The following is a 23,133-nucleotide window of genomic DNA, read 5'->3' on the forward strand; positions in this document are numbered from 1 at the left end:
TGCTTAACCTCCTTCCCTACCAACTGGAACTCCAATACTGGGTCTGATTCACGGCACGGGGCATCCTAGGGATCCAGCCTGGAGAAGAGTAATGCAGTGTTTCGAGGAACTGTTGTCCATAGGTTACAGAGTGTAATGAGTTAAAGAACTGTACAACGGATTACAATGAGTTAATCATGTCTATGGAGAAGCATTGCTTTTAGGTGGGAGTGCTGCCTTAAAGTAGTTCTAAAGGCAGAAGGGATTATTATCTCAAAGTGGTTGTATACCCCGCTTTCACATTTTTACTTACAGGTAAGCCTATAAGGCTTACCTGTAGGTAAAATGAATATCTCCTAAACCTGTACGGTTTAGGAAATATTCACCGTGCATACAGCCGCTGACGTCAGCGGAGCATGCGCTCTGAAGGTCCGGCAGATGCTGTCGGAAAATCAGTGCTCCTTGGCGGAAAGAGGACTCGCGGCTTCAGCCACTCACATCGCTGGAGCTGCGGACCTGGAAGAAACGCAGAGGAAATATGTCAGCTCCCTCAGCAGTGACCGGGGAGGTGATGCTGGCGCTTAGTTCTAAGGTAAGTATTTCATAATGAGCTAGCATGCGATGCATACTAGCTCATTATGCCTTTTTCTTACAGGGTTTTTTTTTTGCGGGCATACAACAGCTTTAATGCATTAAGTGTGCAGCAGCCCCCCTAATAGCCCATCTTGATCCAGCGATTTTGCAAATGCCCCTGTGATGAAGTCTGTTGAGACAAAACATACGCTGGGGCGCAGGACATTAATTTCTGAATGCCTGATGTGATCATTTTACTTGTGAGTAGAATACTGTTCTTTTAATACATTTCTTATGCTGGGAAATTGCGCAATGAGCGATTGTGTTCCTTTTTGATACACATGCCTGGTTAATGAATGACGATAACTAGCCAGCGCATTATCGGGTGATCTTTTGGATGACACATCTAACATATGGGTCCTGTGAGGGGGGATGTTACCTACATACCCACAGTGGGGGGTGTTGCCCACTAATACGTGGCTAGACCTCATTTGGGGCCTGCTCATCTGGTAAGCGTCCATTCATTATTATAAATGGTGGAGCAAGAACAAGGGATCACTTGAAGCACTTTTGGACTGGTTGATGTCATCAGTCTGCTGCAGGCAGGAGAAAGCATTTTGTTTGTTTCCTCCCCCTCAGTGATTAAACTGCAACATAAGCAGATGAAGGCATTGTCAGGGCAAGTACTAAGATCTCTGTGAGAGGTAATAAATGCCCAAAAGTGTTACACTGAAGAATCGTTCACACCAGTGGCGTTGCTAGGGGGTGGCTTCTGGGGCTAAAGCCCTGAATCTGGGGCCCATAGCCCTTACATGAGGGGGTCCCCAATGACCGGGCTGCGGCCCCTCTGCAGCCTGGCCGCGAGTGCGGCGGACTGCATGATAGAGCTGGAGAGTGGGCGGGCAGCATGACAGTGCCGAAGAGCCAGCTGGCGGGCAGAACAGGAGTGCTGGACAGCGGGCGGCCGCATGACAGAGCCGGAGAGCCAGCCGGCAGACAGCATGGGAGAGCAGGCGGGTGAGAGAGCAGAGAGATTACATCATCTCTCACTGCTCACCCTCTCTCTGGGGACCCTGATGTAAGGGGGAGGCTCTCTGGGGACCCTGATGTAAGGGGGTCTCTCTGGGGACCCTGATGTAAGGAGGAGGCTCTCTGTGGACCCTGATGTAAGAGGAGGTTCTCTGGGGAACCTGACGTAAGGGGGAGGCTCTCTGGGGACCCTGATGTAAGGGGGAGGCTCTCTGGGGACCCTGGTGTAAGGGGGAGGCTCTCTGGGGACCCTGATGTAAGGGGGAGGCTCTCTGGGGACCCTGATGTAAGGGGGGGCTCTCTGGGGACCCTGATGTAAGGGGAGGCTCTCTGGGGACCCTGCTGTAAGGGGGAGGCTCTCTGGGGACCCTGATGTAAGGGGGCTCTCTGGGGACCCTGATGTAAGGGGGAGGCCCTCTGGGAACGCTGATGTAAGGGCGAGGCTCTCTGTGGACCCTGATGTAAAGGGGAGGTTCTCTGGGGACCCTGATGTAAGGGGGTCTCTCTGGGGACCATGATGTAAGAGGAGGCTCTATGAGGACCCTAATGTAAGGGGGAGTCTCTCTGGGGACCCTGATGTAAGGGTAGGCTCTCTGGGGTCCCTGATGTAAGAGGGGGCTCTCTGGGGACCCTGATGTAAGGGGGGCTCTCTGGGGACTCTGATGTAAGGGAGGCTCTCTGGGATGTAAGGGAGATGCTCTCTGGGGACCCTGATGTAAGGGGGAGGCTCTCTGGGGACCCCGCTGTAAGGGGGGCTCTCTGGGGATCCTGGTGTAAGAGGAGGCTCTCTGGGGACTCTGATGAAAGAGGAGGTTCTATGGGGACCCTGATGTAAAGAAGGGGCTCTCTGGGGACCTTGTTGTAGTGGGGGCTCTCTGGGGACCCTGATGTAAAGAGGGGGGCTCTGTGGACCCTGATGTAAGGGGGGCTCTCTGGTGGACCCTGATGTAATGATAATATATAATGTAATATATATACAGTATCTCACAAAAGTGAGTACACCCCTCACATTTTTGTAAATATTTTATTATATCTTTTCATGTGACAACACTGAAGAAATTACACTTTGCTACAATGTAAAGTAGTGAGTGAACAGGCCTGTTCTGAGTGGAACCTGTCCTGTTAAACCACTGTATGGTCTTGGCCACCATGCTGGAAGCTCAGTTTCAGGGTCTTGGCAATCTTCTTATAGCCTAGGCCATCTTTATGTAGAGCAACAATTCTTTTTTTTCAGATCCTCAGAGAGTTCTTTGCCATGAGGTGCCATGTTGAACTTCCAGTGACCAGCATGAGAGAGTGAGAACGATAACACCAAATTTAACACACCTGCTCCCCATTTACACCTGAGACCTTGTAACACTAACGAGTCACATGACACCAGGGAGGGAAAATGGCTAACTGGGCCCAATTTGGACAGTTTCACTTAGGGGTGTACTCACTTTTGTTGCCACAATGTAGCAAAGTGTCATTTCTTCAGTGTTGTCACATGAAAATAATAAAATATTTACAAAAATGTAACGGGTGACTTTGTGACTGTATATCTATCTATCTATCTATCTATCTATCTATCTATCTATCTATCTATCTATCTATCTATCTATCTATCTATCTATCTATCTATATATCTATGTCTATATATACACACACACACACACACACGCATATTATATACATGTGTATGCCCAACCTTATGACTTTCTTTACTTTGCTGCTATCGGCTCTAGCCTCAGATCTTTTGTAGACCTAGCAACGCCCCTGGTTCACACTATAATGCTGTGGTAGCTTTACGTGTGTTACCATGTGGCATCATATTAAATGTGTTGGTGTGACCCCAAGGCATTCCTTCTTAATGACACCCCAACATACCTTACTGACAGACATGTGTTGAAGCGCAGTGCAATACACTAATGTGTGATGCACTGTGAGAAATGCTGCATGCATGATATTTGCTCCCGTATGATGTGTTGGGAAGCCTATTCAAATAAATGGCCTGCCCTAGCACAACGCACATAATGGGTAACACAATGCGCGTTAGCATACATAATTGCACAGCAGCAGACCTGTTTGGTGTCAATGGACCCTCATTATTTAGCATGTTGCACTTATATATGAAGACAGGTCCACTTAAATGACCTTACCAGTCTGCGTTTGGGAACTGTTAAGCCTCGTACACACGATTGGATTTTCTGCCAACAAAACCGCAGACTTTTGTCTGAAGGGCATTGGCCCAAAACTTGTCTTGCATACAAATAGCACACAATTGTCGGCCAACAAACACGAACGTAGTGACGTATTACGTGGTTTTTCAGCTCTTTAGAACCACCCTTTGGGCTCCTTCTGCTAATTTCATGTTAGTAGAAGTTTGGCGAGTGTTGATTCACGCTTTTCATTTTGTGCTTTTCATTTTGTGCTTTTCAGTTTGTTTCTGAATGGCCGTTCGTCAACCAGACATGTTGCGGAATCAGAGGAGATAATGTGTTATTTATTATTGGCCTTGGAGTTATTGCTTTGACCCAAGTCCAGTCCAGGAACAGGAGGAGGAGCATTTCTTGGACCAAAAATTGGTTGCTTTATTAATCGTGACCAATTATGTCATATTCCTTTGCTGCGGGAGCTCCAGGAGAATAATCCGGATGATTTTCGGAAAAATCTCCGGATGACGGACCCCTGCTTTCACTAACTCTTGGCATTGTTGACCCCCTATATTAAGAAGCAGAACACATGCATGAGGCTTTTATTTTATTTTTTGGTTGAATAATGATTTGATTTGGTATATTTTCTATATTTTTGGATGCATAGAATGCACTTTTTGGTTAAGTTCTATTGGCAGATAGCATGTCTAATTTTATTTGTTTTCTTTTTTTAATGCATAATAAAAAATCGTGTAGAATACTTCTTGGCTATGTATTTTACTTCAAATGACAGTTTGGGAGTAGGCAGTTACATTTTAAAAAATCCAATTTAAAATTGACAAGGGACACTGCGACGAACCCTTGTCCTCAACAGGACTATGTCTGCCATAAATGCTTCCTTTGTCCAAAACCAGCACTATCCAAGACCCTTTAGCCAGCTTTCCAAGGTAAGCTGAGTTTCACAAACCCCCCACCCAAAGTCACTCCTGTCACAGACACCAACATAGTTGTATCTTTGATCTTAAAAACTATGGGATAACGGTGTTGTAGCACCAAAAAAAAATAACAAGCATAAGAAAATTATTCTTAATATCACTAGAAAAAAAGCCTTTGAAAATGTGTTTGCCATAACTCCATCAGTATCACCAAGCAGCTTCATCATTATCCCATTAAAGAAGAAGAGAATGTGCGCTGCATTTCGAGATTTCATAATTTGCTGCGTCACGAATGTTAACTCTCCATTACAAATGCTAGTTTACAAGAATGACTGCTTCTGGCTCGTCCTTGCTTCCAAGTATGCGTGTTTGTACCTTGGACTTTTGTCTGACGTACTTGTGCACACACACTCAGAAAATCCGACAACAGACCTTTGTCTGCGCAAAATTTATAAACCTGCCATCCAACATTTGTCCACGGAAATTTGGCCAACAAGTGTCTGATGAAGCATACAAACGGTCGGATTTTCCGCCAACAGCCTGTCATCACACATTTCCCGTCTGAAAATCCGATCGTGTGTACGAGGCATTAGAGTTCAGTGTGGGGATGCAGAGAACACAGAGACTGGTTCTGGATTATGTCATGGCACAGGGAAGTACACACATTGTGTGATATATAATGCAGACTGGACACACTGCTGATATTATGCCTGACGTAATACACGTTTTCAATTCCTTAGAAGCTGTTTTCTGGTCTTCTCTTTAATATTTTACTGTCACGTGCATGGTGAACAAAAACATGGCATCCTTGGGAGCTGGAATGCAAAAAATTTCCCAGCGCACCGCAGATGATATGTGCGGGGAAGATTTTTGTTGCTTAGAAACACTGCTTGTTTCTGGCAGTGATTGTTAAGAAATGCAGAAATGTCGCTGAATTGCCAGCAAAACACAAAACAGGAAGGAATTCCTTAACCACTTCAATACCAGGCACTTAGACACCTTCCCGCCCAGGCCAATTTTCAGCTCTGTCGCAATTTGAATGACAATTGCGCGGTCATGCTACACTTTACCCAAACAAATTTTTTATTATTTTGTTCCCACAAATAGAGCTTTCTTTTGGTGGTATTTGATCACATCTGCGGTTTTTATTTTTTACGCAACAAATAAAAAAAGACCGAAAATTTTGAAAAAAAACAAGTTTTTCTTTGTTTCTGTTAAAACTTTTTGTAAATAAGTAAGTTTTCTTCTTCAATGACGGGCACTGATATGGCTGCACTGACGGGCACTGATACGGCGGCACTGATGGGCACCGATGAGGTGGCACCAATGAGGTGGCACTGATGAGGTGGCACTAACGGGCACTGATGATGGGCACTGATAGGCGGCACTGATGGGCACAGATAGGTGGCACTGATGGGCACTGATAGGTGGCACTGGTATGTGGCACTGATGGGAACTCATAGGTGGCACGGATGGGCACTTATAGGTGGCACTGATGGGCACTCGTAGGTGGCATTGATGGGCACTCGTAGGTGGCATTGATGGTTACTTATGGGTGGCACTGATAGTTGGCACAGATGGGCATGGATGGGCACTGATAGATGGGCACTGATGGGCACTGACAGGTGGCATGAATGGACACTGATGGGTGGCACTGATGGCACTGCTTGTTTGCAGTGATGCCCCTAAGGGTGGCATTGCTGGGCATCACTGCAACATAATGGTGCCAATCAGTGCCCATTTGTGGGCACTGATTGGCACAGATTTGGCACACTGGGCACATGTGGATGGCCATGGGGTACATACCTGGCCATCCACATGTTGCCCCTTCCCTGGTGGTCCTGTAAGTAATACACTTCCTGTACCTGGGGGGCTACATCACTCCCCTACTGTATCCATGGTAGGTGGGCCATAATTGTCACCTAGGCTGCTCTCCTGATACGGACTACAAACATGTCTGTATCTCTTCATCTATATTACATAGGTGGCAGGGTTATTGATAGATTACATTAAATAGCTAGGGAGCAAGATATTCTTTGGAGCAGCTCACAGAAAGTGACAAGAACACAATATTTCTGCCAAGATGAACGGGTATTTTCTATATTTGCTGAAAATGTTCCCAGGTTGGAAAAAAAAGGAGTGCAGCCACCACATCTAAGGACTGTGAGCTGCAATATATTACATTTTTGGACAGGTTTGGATATTCTTTAACCACTTCAATACCAGGCATTTTCACCCTTTCCTGCCCAGGACAATTTTCAGCTTTCAGCGCTGTCACACTTTGAATGACAATTGCGCGGTCATACAACACTGTACCCAAACCAAATTTTTTATAATTTTCTTCCCACAAATAGAGCTTTCTTTTGGTGGTATTTGATCACCACTGGGGTTTTTGGGGTTTTTTTTGCTAAACAAACTAAAAAGTTTTTTGAAAAAAAAAATGTTTTCTTTGTTTCTGTTATAAAATGTTGTTTTCTCTTTTTGAAAAAGAAATATTATATACAACTATATAGATCAGACCAAAATGAGGGACACATGAGGAGGGAGGAGGGAGGAGGAAAGAGGGACAGAGGGACTTTGTTCCAAATCAGGGACAGTCCCTCCAAATCAGGGACATTTGAGAGCTATTTGCCTTAAACCCTTTCGCTGTTAGGTCCACACATCATATGAACATGACAGCGGGGGAGGTTGTTACACACATTCCTTTTGGCTACAGCCACAGGGATTGTGTGTAAATTTGACAAGCAGACTCCTGTCTGTCAGATGGAAGGATTTGGGCAGCTGCTCTGCCACCTGATTGCCTTCACACACCCCCAGTGACAGCACACATGTGCCCCACCATGTATTCCAGGCTCTACTTGCCCATTTGTGGGCCTGGGACTAGGGTAGGTTGCCACATCATCCCTTTAATCCAGGACACATATTACACAGGTTTTGAGCCTGATTTAATGCAGATAGGGTACCAAGTAAGTTTAACCACTTTAGCCCCGGACCATTATGCTGCCTAAGGACCAGAGGACTTTTTCCAATTTGGCACTGCGTCGCTTTAACTGCTAATTGCGCAGTCATGCAATGCTGTACCCAAACGAAATTTGCGTCCTTTTCTTCCCACAAATAGAGCTTTCTTTTGATGGTATTTGATCACCTCTGCCATTTTTATTTTTTGCGCTATAAACGGAAAAAGACTGAAAATTTTGAAAAAAAATGATATTTTCTACTTTTTGTTATAAAAAAAATCCAATAAACTCAATTTTAGTCATACATTTAGGCCAAAATGTATTTGGCCACATGTCTTTGGTTAAAAAAATGTCAATAAGCGTATATTTATTGGTTTGCGCAAAAGTTATAGCGTCTACAAACTAGGGTACATTTTCTGGAATTTACACAGCTTTTAGTTTATGACTGCCTATGTCATTTCTTGAGGTGCTAAAATGGCAGGGCAGTACAAAACCTCCCCAAATGACCCCATTTTGGAAAGTAGACACCCCAAGGAAATTGCTGAGAGGCATGTTGAACCCATTGAATATTAATTTTTTTTGTCCCAAGTGATTGAATAATGACAAAAAAAAAAAATATTTACAAAAAGTTGTCACTAAATGATATATTGCTCACACAGGCCATGGGCCTATGTGGAATCGCACCCCAAAATACATTCAGCTGCTTCTCCTGAGTACGGAGATACCACATGTGTGGGACTTTTTGGGAGCCTAGCCGCGTACGGGGCCCCAAAAACCAATCACCGCCTTCAGGATTTCTAAGGGCGTAAATTTTTTATTTCACTCCTCACTACCTATCACAGTTTTGAAGGCCATAAAATGCCCAGATGGCACAAAACCCCCCCAAATGACCCCATTTTGGAAAGTAGACACCCCAAGCTATTTGCTGAGAGGCATGTTGAGTCCATGGAATATTTTATATTTTGACACAAGTTGCAGGAAAGTGACAAATTTTTTTTTTTTGCACAAAGTTGTCACTAAATGATATATTGCTCACATAGGCCATGGGCTATGTGGAATTACACCCCAAAATACATTTAGCTGCTTCTCCTGAGCATGGGGATACCACATGTGTGGGACTTTTTGGGAGCCTAGCCGCGTACGGGGCCCCGAAACCAATCACCGCCTTCAGGATTTCTAAGGGTGTAAATTTTTGATTTCACTCTTCACTGCCTATCACAGTTTCGGAGGCCATGGAATGCCCAGGTGGCACAAACCCCCCCAAATGATCCCATTTTGGAAAGTAGACACCCCAAGCTATTTGCTGAGAGGCATGGTGAGTATTTTGCAGCTCTCATTTGTTTTTGAAAATGAAGAAAGACAAGAAAAAACATTTTTTTTTTCTTTTTTCAATTTTCAAAACTTTGTGACAATTTGGGGGGGGGTTGTGCCACCTGGGCATTCCATGGCCTCCGAAACTGTGATAGGCAGTGAAGAGTGAAATCAAAAATTTACGCCCTTAGAAAGCCTGAAAGCGGTGCTTGGTTTTCAGGGTCCCGTACGCGGCTAGGCTCCCAAAAAGTCTCACACATGTGGTATCCCCGTACTCAGGAGAAGCAACAGAATGTATTTTGGGGTGTAATTTCACATATTCCCATGGCATGTTTGAGCAATATATCATTTAGTGACAACTTTGTGCAAAAAAAAAAAAAAATGTGTCTCTTTCCCGCAACTTGTGTCACAATATAAAATATTCCATGGACTCGACATGACTCTTGGGGGGGTTTTGAACTGTCCTGGCATTTTATGCACAACATTTAGAAGCTTATGTCACACATCACCCACTCTTCTAACCACTTGAAGACAAAGCCCTTTCTGACACTTTTTGTTTACATGAAAAAATTTTTTTTTTTTGCAAGAAAATTACTTTGAACCCCCAAACATTATATATTTTTTTAAAGCAAATGCCCTACAGATTAAAATGGTGGGTGTTTCATTTTTTTTTTCACACAGTATTTGCGCAGCGATTTTTCAAACGCATTTTTGGGGAAAAAAACACACTTTTTAAAATTTTAATGCACTAAAACACACTGCTAAAATTACTGCCCTCGATCTGACGTTCGCGGTGACACCTCATATGCATGGTGCAATTGCTGTTTACATTTGACGCCAGATCGACGCTTGCCTTCGCCTTTGCGCGAGAGCAGGGGGGGACAGGGGTGCTTTTTTTTTTTTTTTCTTTATTATTTTTTTTGCTTTTTTATCTTATTTTTAAACTGTTCCTTTCATTTTTTTTTTTTTTTTAATCATTTTTATTGTTATCTCAGGGAATGTAAATATCCCCTATGATAGCAATAGGTAGTGACAGGTACTCTTTTTTGAAAAAATTGGGGTCTATTAGACCCTACATCTCTCCTCTGCCCTCAAAGCATCTGACCACACCAAGATCGGTGTGATAAAATGCTTTCCCAATGGCGCTGTTTACATCCGGCGAAATCTAAGTCATGAAATGCTCGTAGCTTCCGGTTTCTTAGGCCATAGAGATGTTTGGAGCCACTCTGGTCTCTGATCAGCTCTATGGTCAGCCGGCTGAATCACCGGCTGCATTCTCAGGTTCCCTGTTGAGACAGGAGAGCCAGAGAAAAACACGGAAGACGGTGGGGGGGGGGGTCCATTCCCTCCCACTGCTTGTAAAAGAAGTCTAGAGGCTAATTAGCCGCTAGGATTGCTTTTACATGAAAGCTGACCGCTGGCTGAAAAGAATGATACCAAGATGATGCCTAAACCTGCAGGCATCATTCTGGTATAACCACTCAAAGTCATGAATGGCGTACCTGAAGAAAAAAAAATGGTTAACAATAAAACACAGTAAACGGTAAAGTATAAAAAATTGCATACATGAAAAGCAAACATGATAAAACATAATAACAATAAAACATTGCAGAATAGAATACAGTAAAAAAGAGCAGAACAATAGAGAGAGAATAGAGAGAGAGAGAACAATAAAACGACAACTATTTTTTTTTATTTTATATATATATATTTTTTTTTTACACTTTTTTTGTAACTAACTTTTATAACCGTAACCGGTTCCAGGTTCGGGTCTCTCAAAATGCGATGGCATCTTGGGAGACCCTGTGAAAGTGTGCCTAGTCTGTGCAATGCTGTACCCTACGCTAATACTCAACTAGTGAATGGTAGCGTTCAAAACATTCACCAATGCAAAGACCAGGATTGTCAGGACAGGAGGGACAATAATAGCGGGTGTCATGCCTATATCCGCGCTTGCTGCAGACACAACATCTTTTTGGGGGGGGGTTCGTTGGGTAGGGGTACTCGGGAGGACATAAAAATGCCTCTCATGCAACCGACTGCATTTGGTTGGGGATGTGAATGGGGGAAGTATGGGCGCTGCAGAAGTCATGGGTTCCCAATTAGGATTGGCGAATGCAGCAGGAAGGGCATTATGGGCACGACGGGCCTGTGTTTGTCTTCTTCTTGGTGGCAGCGGGACACTACTTGTGCTTGCCACCTCACCAGCTTGAACTGCACTTATGGGACTCGCCACGTCACCAAGTGTTACTGCAGTGCTGGTTTGACTATGACCGGGGTGTACTAGGCCACTGGTGCTTGCCAGTTCACCAAAACGCTACCAAAAAAACTGTTAGCGATCGCAGGGATCAGGCCTGACTCTGCAAACGCTGCAGTTATGCGTTTAGTGTTTTGTAAGTGACAGTGATCGATCGATACTGCACTTGGGTGGGCTGGGCAGAGGTGCAAAACGCAGGTGCTAGCAGGTATCTGGGCTGATCCCGCTAACACTGCGTTTTTGGGAACCCTAAACTGCTGGGGACGCTAGTATAGATCTGATCGGATCAGATATTGATCCGTTCAGATACTATACCACTAAGGGAGGCGTATGCTGCGTGCATGGGTGTTAGCGGTACTGGCGCTAACCTGACGCTGCCTGGGGCTGGTGCTTGCCAGTTCACCAAAACGCTACCAAAAAAACTGTTAGCGATCGCAGGGATCAGGCCTGACTCTGCGAACGCTGCAGTTATGTGTTTAGTGTTTTGTAAGTGACAGTGATCGATCGATACTGCACTTGGGTGGGCTGGGCTGGGCCGGGCGGAGGGGCAAAACGCAGGTGCTAGCAGGTATCTGGGCTGATCCCACTAACACTGCGTTTTTGGGAACCCTAAACTGCTGGGGACACTAGTATAAATCTGATCGGATCAGATATTGATCTGTTCAGATACTATACCACTAAGGGTGGTGTACAGTGCGTGCGTGGGTGTTAGCGGTACTGGCGCTAACCTGACGCTGCCTGGGGCTGGTGCTTGCCAGTTCACCAAAATGCTACCAAAAAACTGTTAGCGATCGCAGGGATCAGGCCTGACTCTGCGAACGCTGCAGTTATGCGTTTAGTGTTTTGTAAGTGACAGTGATCGATCGATACTGCACTTGGGTGGGCTGTGCTGGGCGGAGGGGCAAAACGCAGGTGCTCGCAGGTATCTGGGCTGATCCTGCTAACACTGCGTTTTTGGGAACCCTAAACTGCTGGGGACGCTAGTATAGATCTGATCGGATCAGACATTGATCCGTTCAGATACTATACCACTAAGGGAGGCGTATGCTGCGTGCGTGGGTGTTAGCGGTACTGGCGCTAATCTGACGCTGCCTGGGGCGACGCATATCACCGCCGGGCGATCAGGGGGCTAAACCTTTATTCGGCAATAAACGGCGGGTGCCCTTACACTATAAAAAATAAACGAACTAACCAGCCTCACCCGTAACAGTTATACGGTGATCAGTGGTGAAAGGGTTAACTAGGGGGCAATCAAGGGGTTAAAACATTTATTAGGTAGTATATGGGGGTCCCTGTCGCTATAAAACGCTGACGGCGAACCTAAATATTTACGTCCCCAACTAGCGTCACCAGTGACACTAATACAGCGATCAGAAAATTGTTCGCTTAGTGACACTGGCGACGGGGGGTGATCAAGGGGTTAAAACTTTATTAGGGGGGTTAGGGGGGTACCCTAGACCTAAAGGGGGCTAATACTGACTGCCCTAACACAGTAACTGTCACAAACTGACACCATGCAATAATCAGAAAAAATAAAAAATAAAAAAAATGCTTGGTGTCAGTGTGACGGGGGGGGGGGGTGATTGGGGGGGGGGGGGGATCAGGGGGTAAAGGGGGGTGTTTTGTGTGCCTGGCATGTTCTACTGTGTGTGTGTGTTTTACACTCACATTTCAGTCTTCTCTCCTCGGCGCCGGAACGGAAAATATCGAGCTGAGGAGAGATGACATCATTTCCTTTGCTGCTGTTTAGCATACAGCAGCAAAGGAATGATTTGATTGGCCGGCGGCGATCACGAGGGGGGGGGCACGAACGGATGGTCTCCCCCTCATCTCTGATTGCCGCTGGTCAGAAGCGGACCGCCTCGGGCACCGGGGGGGTCCGATCGGACCCCCCACCCGCGGAAGGCAGATCACATATATGTACGTGATTCTGCCTGTCCGTGCCACCTTGCCGACGTACATCGGCGTGAGGCGGTCCTTAAGTGGTTAATTACCACCTTAATCAGCCACATAACCTGTGTAATTAATGTGTGTCCTGGATTAAAGGTGATGAGGTTGCAACCCTTTTTAAACCCAAACACATATGAAGTACACAGGTTCTGAGGCTAATTTAATGCAGATAAGGCACCAAGTGAATTTAATTAGCACCTTAATCAGCCTCAGAACCTGTGTAATTCATATGTGTTTGGGTTTAAAGGGATGAGGTGGCAACCCTACCTGGGACCAACATAGCGGAGGGACACACGTTCACTCTCCTCCTTGTTGTTGACCCGGAAAGCGACATGTTTAATGCTACTTCTGGGCCTGCCTCTTGGGCCCCCCCCCCCCATGTGATGAAAAAAATAAGTTAGGTAATTTTTTTTTTAAATTGTAACAAATGAAAGTTACACACAAGCACATAAAATCCCCATCAAAATTTTTTTGAGTCCCCCCACCACCCCCACATAGAAGTGTGTAGGAACGTAAAAGCACGCATCGGGGGGGGGGGGCCCTACACATGAAAACACTGAAAATAAGCCCTAGTTAGAGTTCTTGTAAAATTATGTAATCCATTCTGTAAAAAAATTATATAATGTGCAGTGTGTATTTACCGTATTTACAGCGCCGCTGGGCGCTCACGTGACCCGCTCAAGATCTTTATATCATTATATAATCTTTTTACAGAATGGATTACATAATTTTACAAGGACTTTAACCAAGGTTTTGGGATTACAGAATTTCATAATCCTGACTCCTGAGCTGACAGGGGGAGAGAACACAGGAACTGTAAAAAAAATGTATTGTTTTATTTAAGGTTTTTTAGAACATAGAGAGGGGTAAATGACTGGTAAAGGGGTAGATGACTGCTAAAGGGTTAAATGACAAGAACTGTGCTGTCTATCATGCTTTAAAGGATCAGGATTTTTTATTTTATTTTTTTCCAGAAGAAGATGACATATTATTGTACATACCGTAAATAAATAAGACATCACCTGAAAATAAGCCCTAGTGTGTTTTTTGTAACCAAGATTAATATAAGACCCGGTTTTATTTCCTGGAAACATGGTGTCACTGCACACACCGGAGTGGGAGCAATATTTTTGGCACCAGACCTTCTCCGTGACACTAAATTGATGACCTATAGGGGTATTTTAAAGTGTCGCCTATGAAAAATATAAGGTACTAAAGTTTGTCGCCGTTTCACGGGCGCACACAGATTTGAGGTTTGACTTGTTAGGTATCTATTTACTTGGTGTAACCTCGTCTTTTATATTTTACAAACAGTTGGGTAATTGATTGCGTTTATATGTCCTAAAATTAACTTCAGTGTATTTTTTTTTCGCGATAGTACCGTGTGACATAAAAAATTGGAACTACCACTATTTTATTCTCTAGAGTGTCTACCTTCAGAAAATACAATGTTTTGGATGTTTGTGTAATCTTCAGGCCTAAAATGATTTTAAAAGCAAAAAAGAAATGCAAAAAAGATAGAGAGCTATGTTATGTTATAAGAGTACACTTTCAAATTACGGGATTGAGACTTAAGTCATATTATAAGAGGCTGCATTCAAACTACAGGAAGCTGCTAAAGACTGCTGCTGTATAAGAAGAGACTGCTAGAGATGCCTTCCTGGATACAGTAAATTGCTTGACACTCTTGTAATATTACAAGAGATTGATAGAGACTTCTTCCAAATGAATGGAGACTGCTAAAACACTTTCAGGCTAAAATAAACTGCTAAAAAATGACGTTGTATTTTGAGATACTGATATTTAGTTCTTCCAGGTTACAGGAAATTGCTTGAGACGCTTGTCGTATTAAAAGAGCCTGCTAGAGACACCTTCAAAGTTAGTGGAGACCGCTTTCATATTACAATTGACTTCTAGAGGTTGTTTCCTGGTTTTAAAAAAACTACTGGAACTCTTGTCATATTACAAGAGACTTCTTCCAAGTTAGCTGGACTGGTAGAAACTGCTACCAAGTCATGATTTCAGGATGCAGAAGGTTTCTAGAGACTGATGCCATGTTTTAAAAGTTGATTTTTGAGTCACAAGAGACTGTTAAGGGCCGTACACACGGGCCAGATGTCAGGCGGCATCGGCTGGTTCAATAGAAACCGGCTGACATTCGGCCTGTGCATACGGCAGATGGTCTGACAGAAGCCAGCCTTTTGGCTGGCTTCTGTCAAAGGGGCATGACCGAGAAAAGTCTGGCGATGGGCATCTGATAAGCATTTTCAGTCAATGGCTGAGAGCGCTGACCGGTGTGTTCTGGTGGGGGGGCAGTCAGGACACTGTCAGAACACAATAGCTCTGCCGGGGAGATCACTAGTATTGTGTAACTTACTACACGTGTCAGTAATGTTACTGACACTGGTGCAAATGCTTGCCTACACTAGGCGCTGGTAGCTCTTAAGGGAACAACCACCAGAAAAGTGCCATTAGGGCTATTTTGAATTCCTCTGAAAGAGGTCACTTAGCACCCATATTCTTCATACCTTCAAGTCATCGTAGGCATCCTTCAAGCTGACATAGTTGGTGAGTGCCCTCATGGCAATGGGTAACTTTCCAATTGTCTTTAGATCAATAGGTCTCTTGTGGGCAGAGATAATCAGCGGGTTCATCCACCAGTATGTGGCTTTGGAAAGCAAATTCACAAATGGCTGGAGGAATCGCACCCCCAAATCCTGAAGATCCTCTGGGGGCTTCACCTTTTGGGGGCTCAAGAAGAAGACGTATTTCTATAAGAAAGGGGAAAAACAAGAGGTCAGAATTATTCAGGCACATAAATAGAAGAGCCAGGGAAAGTATAACATACCCGCACCCATATGACAGTAATCTCCACCGCCATGAGCAGACCATACAGGATGACCATTATCGCAGTGATGCAAAACCGCAGCTGAGTCAGACCAATCTCGTTCTCACAATACTTCACCAGCTTGATCGTTTTGGTGATGAAGGCCAAGACCCAGTACATGAAGAGAGCTGCATGAAACAAATGAAAGCTGATTAAATATGTCGGTATTCTCACATGAAGGTCAATCAAACCTGACCTGGTAAATTACAAGTGCGGAATTTTTTCCCAAGGGCTAAAATGATAAATAATGTAAGACAAAGCAGTAATGCTGATATTAGGAATACATCATGAATATTAAAGCAGAACTAAACTCTGTCAGTCTACATATATTATTTTAATCCATATTCTGCTAGTATTAGTAAAAAGATAGAAGGTATATTATATTTACTTGTTTTAAACTTTTTTTTACATTTCTTCTGTTGCTTCCTGGTCAAAATGTCATACATCCCTGGAGTTTTCATAGACATCTTTTTAATTTCATCTGGAGGATGGGCTTTCTTAGCCAAGCACACCCTCCTGCCTGCATGCCTGTGCTCAGGGCAGATGGATTCCAGGAAGTAAATGCTACATGAATCATCTGCTCTTACTCTAGATGGTTGTGGCTATAAATGACAAGGGGTGTTTTTTAAAAGTGATTTCTCAGCAAAATAAAGCATGGAGACGGATGGATAGATGGGCGAGTTTGCTTCGAATAACAAAAACGAGTTAAATAGCGTTTTCAGTTTGTGGTACTTAGATACAGTTCAGTTCTAATTTAATACGTTTACAGCTAAACATATTACTGATTAGTCAATCAGAACTCCCATCCTAAAGGGACATTATTTTAATTTTAAAATGATACATGTATTATGATAAGTACTTATATAGTGAGGGGAAGGCAAATAAAATGAGAAAAAATGGAGGGTAGCTGAAAGGGGAGAAGGGAGGGCAGGGAAGAGGAGAAGAGAAGGCAGAGGAGAAAAAGGAGGGCTTGGAAAAGTAACAAAGAGAGGGTAGGAGAGATGATATGGCAGAGGAGAGACAAGGAGAGAAGGGAAGGCATGGGAGAGAAAAGGAAAGGCAAGAAGAGAGGACTGGGAGAGGAGAGAAGGGAGGGCAGAGGAAAGAAGAGAAGGGAGGACAATTGAAAGGATAGACAGGAGGAAAAGGACAGGAGAGAAGTAAGTGCAGAGAGAAGAAGATTGAAGGGAGGTAAGAAGAGAAAAGGAGAGGAGAGGAGAGATAGGAAGGCAAAATACAGAAGAGGAAGGGAATGGAGAAGAAAAAGGTCAGGGAAAGGAGTGAAGAGAAGGAAAGGCAAAGAAAATGAAGAGAAGGAAAGGCAACGAAGATAAGAGAAGGAAGGGAAAACGAGAAAAGTGAGAGCAGGGAGGGAAGTGGAGAGGAGAGAAAGGATAGATGGAAGGGAAGAGGAAAGAAGAGAAGGGAGGGCAGAGGAGATAATAGATGGGAGAAAAGAGAAGGGAGGGTAGGGCAGAAGTGATATGAGGATTGGAGAGGAGAGAAGGAAGGACTAGCGAGAAGAGAGGATGGAAAGGAGAGAAGTGATGGAAGAGGAGAGAAGTGACAACAGAAGAAGAGTGGAGAGAATAGGAGAGAGGGGAGAAGAAAGAAGGAAAGGCAGAGGAGAGGAAAAAGGAGAAGGGGAAAGCAGAGGGGGGGGAGATAGGAGGAGGGGAAAGAAGAGGAGAAAAGGAGCAACAGAGGAGAGAAGAAAAGAGGAGGATGTAGAAAAGGACAGAATTGAGAAGAAAGGGGTGGCAGAAGAGAGGATAGAAGAGAGCTGTAGAGAGAAGAGGAGACAAGGGACAGCAAGAAGAAAGAAGGGAGGAGGAGCAAGATGAGAAGAGAAACAAGAGAAGAGAAGGGGGGCGGATAAGAAGTGTTAGCAGACACCTCAGTATCTTCAGTGCGTTGAAAAAGTATTCATACCCCTTGGAATTTTCCACATTTTGTTATGTTACAACCAAAAATGTAAAAGTATTTTAATGGGATTTTATGTGATAGACCAACACAAAGTGGCACATTTTGTGAAGTGGAAGGAAAATAATAAATGATTTTCAATTTTTTTTAGAAATAAATATCTGAAAAGTGTGGCGTGCATTTGAATTCACCCACCTTTACTCTGATACCCCTAACTAAAATCTAGTGGAACCAATTGACTTCAGAAGTCACCTAATTTGTAAATAGAGTCCACCTGTGTGTAATTTAATCTCAGTATAAATACAGTTGATCTGTGAACCCCTCAGAGGTATGTTAGAGAACCTTAGTGAACAAACAGCATCATGAAGGCCAAGGAACACACCAGACTGGTCAGGGATAAAGTTGTGGAGAAGTTTAAAACAGGGTTAGGTTAGAAAAGAATATCCCAAGCTTTGAACATCTCATGAAGCACTGTTCAATCCATCATCCAAAAATGGAAAGAGTATGGCACAACTGCAAACCTACCAAGACATGGCTGTCCACCTAAACTGACAGGCCGGGCAAGGAGAGCATTAATCAGAGAAGCAGCCAAGAGGCCCATGGTAACTCTGGAGGAGCTGCAGAGATCCACAGCTCAGGTGGGAGAATCTGTCCACAGGACAACTTTTAGTCGTGCTCTCCACAAATCTGGCCTTAATGGAAGAGTGGCAAGAAGAAAGCCATTATTGAAAGACAGACATAAGAAGTCCCGTTTGCAGTTTGTGAGAAGCCATGAGGGGGACACAGAAAAACGTGGAGGGTGCTCTGGTCAGATGAGACCAAACTTGAACTTTTTGGCCTAAAAAAAAAAAATGCTGTGTGGCAGAAAACGAACACTGCACATCACCCTGAACACACCATCCCCCCTGTAAAACATGGTGGTGGCAGCATCATGTTGTGGGGATGCTTTTCTTCAGCAGGGACAGGGAAGCTGGTCAGAGTTGATGGGAAGATGAATGGAGCCAAATACAGGGCAATCTTAGAAGAAAACCTCTACAGTCTACAAAAGACTTGAGACTGGGGCGGAGGTTCACCTTTCAGCAGGACAACGACCCTAAACATACAGCCAGGGCTACAATGGAATGGTTTAGATCAATGCATATTCATGTGTTAGAATGGCCCAGTCAAAGTCCAAACCTAAATTCAATTGAGAATCTGTGACAAGACTTGAAAATTGCTGTTCATAGACGCCCTCCATCCAGTCTGACAGAGCTTGAGCTATTTTGCAAAGAATAGGCAACAATTTCACTCTCTAGATGTGCAAAGCTGGTAGAGACATACCCAAAAAGACTTGCCGCTGTAATTGCAGTGAAAGGTGGTTCTACAAAGTATTGTCTCAAGGGGGCTGAATACAATACATAATTTTCCTTCCACTTCACAATTATATGCCACTTTGTGTTGGCCTATCACATAAAATCCTAATAAAATACATTTACATTTTTGGTTGTAACATGACAAAATGTGCAAAATTGCAAGGGGTATGAATACTTTTTCAAGGCACTGTACAGTATAACCTGATATACAAAAGAAAGCTTTGGCTTAATTTCCAAATATTGCATACATTACTAAGAAACACTTAATCTGACCACACACATGTTACAATCTTCCTAATATTTACAAGGTGTGTCTACAGAAGCCCAGTACATCGATTGTACAAGGCCAAGACTACTCCAAATAGCTCAGAGACTGGACTCATTTCAAACATTTGTGACTCTCCTCCAGCGACTGGTGGGATAGATCACGTTTCATATGGGCATTGAGAAAGCACATTTTAGGAACATGGTAGAAAATACTGTAACAGTATCTCTTAGGCTTAATGTACATGAGACATTTTTATAACTTCTCCTGAACGATTTAACTTGACAGATAGTAACCCACGTTTAAAACGTCCGTTTTGCCGCGTTTACATGCTGCGTCAAGCAGCGTTTTTTTTTTTTTAAATAGCCAAAAATGAAAAACACCTGTAAACGAAACACGGCTAAACGCAATTTACCGTGTTTAGCGCTTGAAATGCCTCTAAAGTCATCATCTGAACTAATTTTTTTGCTTTCCAAAAAAGGCCTCTAAACTCAACTGCCTAGAAAGGACTATAAACGACCCAGTGTACATGTAGACCCCTTTCACACTGGGGTGCTTTGCAGGTGCTATAACGCTAAAAATAGCGCCTGCAAAGAGCCCTGAAAAAGCCACTGTTGTCTCTTCAATGTGAAAGCCCCGGGGGCTTTCACACTGGAGCGGTGCGCTAGCAGGACGGTAAAAAAAGTCCTGCTAGCAGCATCTTTGGAGCGGTGAAGGAGCGGTGTATACACCGCTCCCTCACCACTCCTGCCTATTGAAATCAATGGGGCTGTGCGGCTATACTGCTGGCATAGCGCTGCTGCAGCAGCGCTTTGCGGTGGTTTTAACCCTTTCTCGACCGCTAGCAGGGGGTAAAAGCGCCCCGCTAGCGGCGGAATAGCGCCGCGAAATTGACCAACGCACCCACTGCCCCAGTGTGAAAGGGGCCGTACTGATAAGATAACAGAGGAGAGTTCAAGAGTAGTTAAAAAAATGCCTAACTGCTCCTAAACGTCCGTTTACCAGCAGCAGTGTACATGAGGCCTTAGGGGCATGTCAGGTACAAGTGTAGGAGAGGAGAGAGGAGGCCAGAACAGAAGTCAGTCTTTACTTATAAGTTCCCAGTGCCTGCATTGGCTGGTTTCCTGCACCTCACTAATCTCTGCACCCTCTAGTCACCTGTACTTCACCACCCCCATAGGTGTGCGCAGCCTATTACATTAGGACATGCACCCCAAAGCTCAAACACACATGCCTTTCTCTGCAGCCTCAGTTGCACAGGGCAGTGAATGAAAATGCTCTCTGCTGAGTGGCTTCCTGTTCATTCACAAACTGAAGCACAGTAAACATAGTTTACTATGCTTCATTTATGAATGAACACAGTGAGCGAGTGTGTTTCCTGTGTTCATTTAGAAATGGAAGGGGCTGGTAAACTACATAATTACTAACCCCTTCCTCCACTCTCCATCCTGAAACATTCCCCTGCAGCAGCTGTGGGAAGAGGAGGGAACCCAGCAGCACTACAGGGCAGGGGGGCCAACAAGGGAGGGGGGTGGGCAGTAGGGGGAATCGCCACCGTACAGAGTGATTAGGGTGTGCCCAAGCACACCGGGCACACCCCCTGCGCACACTTATGACCACACCCTTTGTTAACATGAATTGCATGGCCTATCCTTTGCAATCTACAGATTTTCCACAAAGGCTTCTTCTTACCTAACAGAAGTTTGGGGAAGTTGGAGGTCTCGATATTGTGGTAATAGATGATGGATGTGGTTGCTGTGATGAATCCCACAATGGCCGGCATGAAGAGGTGTAGATGCCCCAAACCCATTTTCCTGCAAGGTAGGTTTTATTAAGCTCTTTATTTAATAGGTCTCATGGATCACAAACACATTTGTACTAAATATATATATTTATATATAAACTGGAAAAACTGAGCTGTCACAAATCATATAAAAAAATAAATTAGGTTCACAGTAGCTGTTCCATAAGCTGATTTGGTAGGAGGTGGGAGTGGGCATGGGTGGGCTTACAGAAAGGAAGAAGCTCAGGAAGTGGCTGCATACAAAGGAGGCTGAGCAGTACCACAAAGGCTGCAGAACTGCAGGTGCTGAAGAGTGTTGTCACCCTGCTAATACTATACAGCCATATAGCAAAGCTAGGGTGGGGGAGGGGCATTACACATCTTATTCTGTATATGACTTGTGCACAGTAAGGACAGCTTTTTACACCTGGCATGAGTTGTGTATTGGCTGTATGATAGAAAGCCCCGGTAGAACACTCTCCACAATGCTGTGTATGGCGTGGAGTGGACTCACGAGTCTGAGACGATTCCTTCCGCGATTTCGCACACATGGACAAAGAGGAGAATGAAAGTCAGAATCCATCGCAGGTTGTGTCCAGGAAAATGCAGCCAAGTGTTGTGATGGATCTGAACCTTGGAGCTCTGACTTCCCCAACCTGAGAAAATCCAGAAATATCAATTTATGAGATACCCCAAAAAAACAACACTGACCCACATACGCCAGCTCAATACCAACCCACAATGGTAATGATTAAGCGCTAACATTTGCACGAAACACGTCTACCTCTTTTCCCCCTACTCCATCTGTCAACCACTGGTCATATGAAGCTTCAATTAAAGGATTTTTGGAAGTGCAGCCGTCCAGAATCATTTCCTTATGGAACCCACAATGCACTTCATTGCTGGACCCTATACCTTACTATGTTGACCTTTTACTGACCCTATACCTCTCAGCCTTGTCCCTTTACCTCTAAACTAACCCAATACCTCTGTGTTTTGTCCCAATAAGTCTCTGAACCAACCCTCCCATTGATGAGCGAGTTTGGGGTGGAGAAACTTGACTGGCCTGTACAGAGTCCTGACCTCAACACGATAGAACATCTTTGGGATGAATTAGAGCGGAGACTGCGAAACAGGCCTTCTCTCCAACATCCACAACATCTCCAAGATACGCCCCTTCCTAACCAATGTCACCACAAAGCTTCTAATCCACACCCTGATCATCTCTCGCCTCGACTACTGCAACTCCCTCCTCATTGGCTTACCTCTAAATAGACTATCCCCCCTTCAGTCCATCGTGAACGCTGCTGCCCAACTCATCCACCTTACAAACTGCTTGGTGTCTGCTACCTATCCCTACATTGGCTGCCACTCAACCAACAAATTCAATTCAAAATACTAACAATAACTTGTAAAGCCATCCATAACCTGGCCCCCAGCTACATCACTAACCTGGTCTCAAAATACCAACCTAATCATCCTCTTCACTCCTCCCAGGACCTCCTGCTCTCTAGCTCCCTTGTCACCTCATCCCATGCTCGCCTCCACGACTTCTTCTGAGCCTCTCCCATCCTCTGGAATGCTCTATCCCAATCTGTCTGACCATGTCCTACTTTGTCTACTTTCAGACAATCCTTGAAAACTCATCTCTTCAGAGAAGCCTATCTAGCCCCCACCTAACAACTCTACATTTATTTTGACCATTAGAACACCCCCCACAGTTATTACCTCTTGTATCGCCTGACCCTCCCTCTTATGCCCCGTACACATGGTCAGATTTTCCGATGGAAAATGTGTGAT

General features: G+C 44.4%; 1 protein-coding gene across 7 annotated transcripts in view; it reads right to left on the minus strand.

Moving 5' to 3' along the window:
• ABCC9 (ATP binding cassette subfamily C member 9) overlaps window positions 1-23,133 on the minus strand; it is a 220,390-nt gene that overhangs the window by 134,363 nt on the left and 62,894 nt on the right. For 6 of the 7 annotated variants that reach the window (XM_073621425.1, XM_073621426.1, XM_073621429.1 and 3 more), the window contains exons 3-6: window positions 21,848-21,989; window positions 21,243-21,364; window positions 15,972-16,138; window positions 15,652-15,894 (exon numbers count right to left, since the gene is read on the minus strand). In XM_073621425.1, the coding sequence (XP_073477526.1) occupies window positions 15,652-15,894; window positions 15,972-16,138; window positions 21,243-21,364; window positions 21,848-21,989 (674 nt within the window). The remainder of the gene's footprint in view (window positions 1-15,651; window positions 15,895-15,971; window positions 16,139-21,242; window positions 21,365-21,847; window positions 21,990-23,133) is intronic. The other variant, XM_073621428.1, reaches the window with a different exon arrangement.

The sequence above is a fragment of the Aquarana catesbeiana genome, linkage group LG03 (assembly GCF_042186555.1).
Source record: "Aquarana catesbeiana isolate 2022-GZ linkage group LG03, ASM4218655v1, whole genome shotgun sequence".
Lineage (NCBI taxonomy): Eukaryota > Metazoa > Chordata > Amphibia > Anura > Ranidae > Aquarana > Aquarana catesbeiana.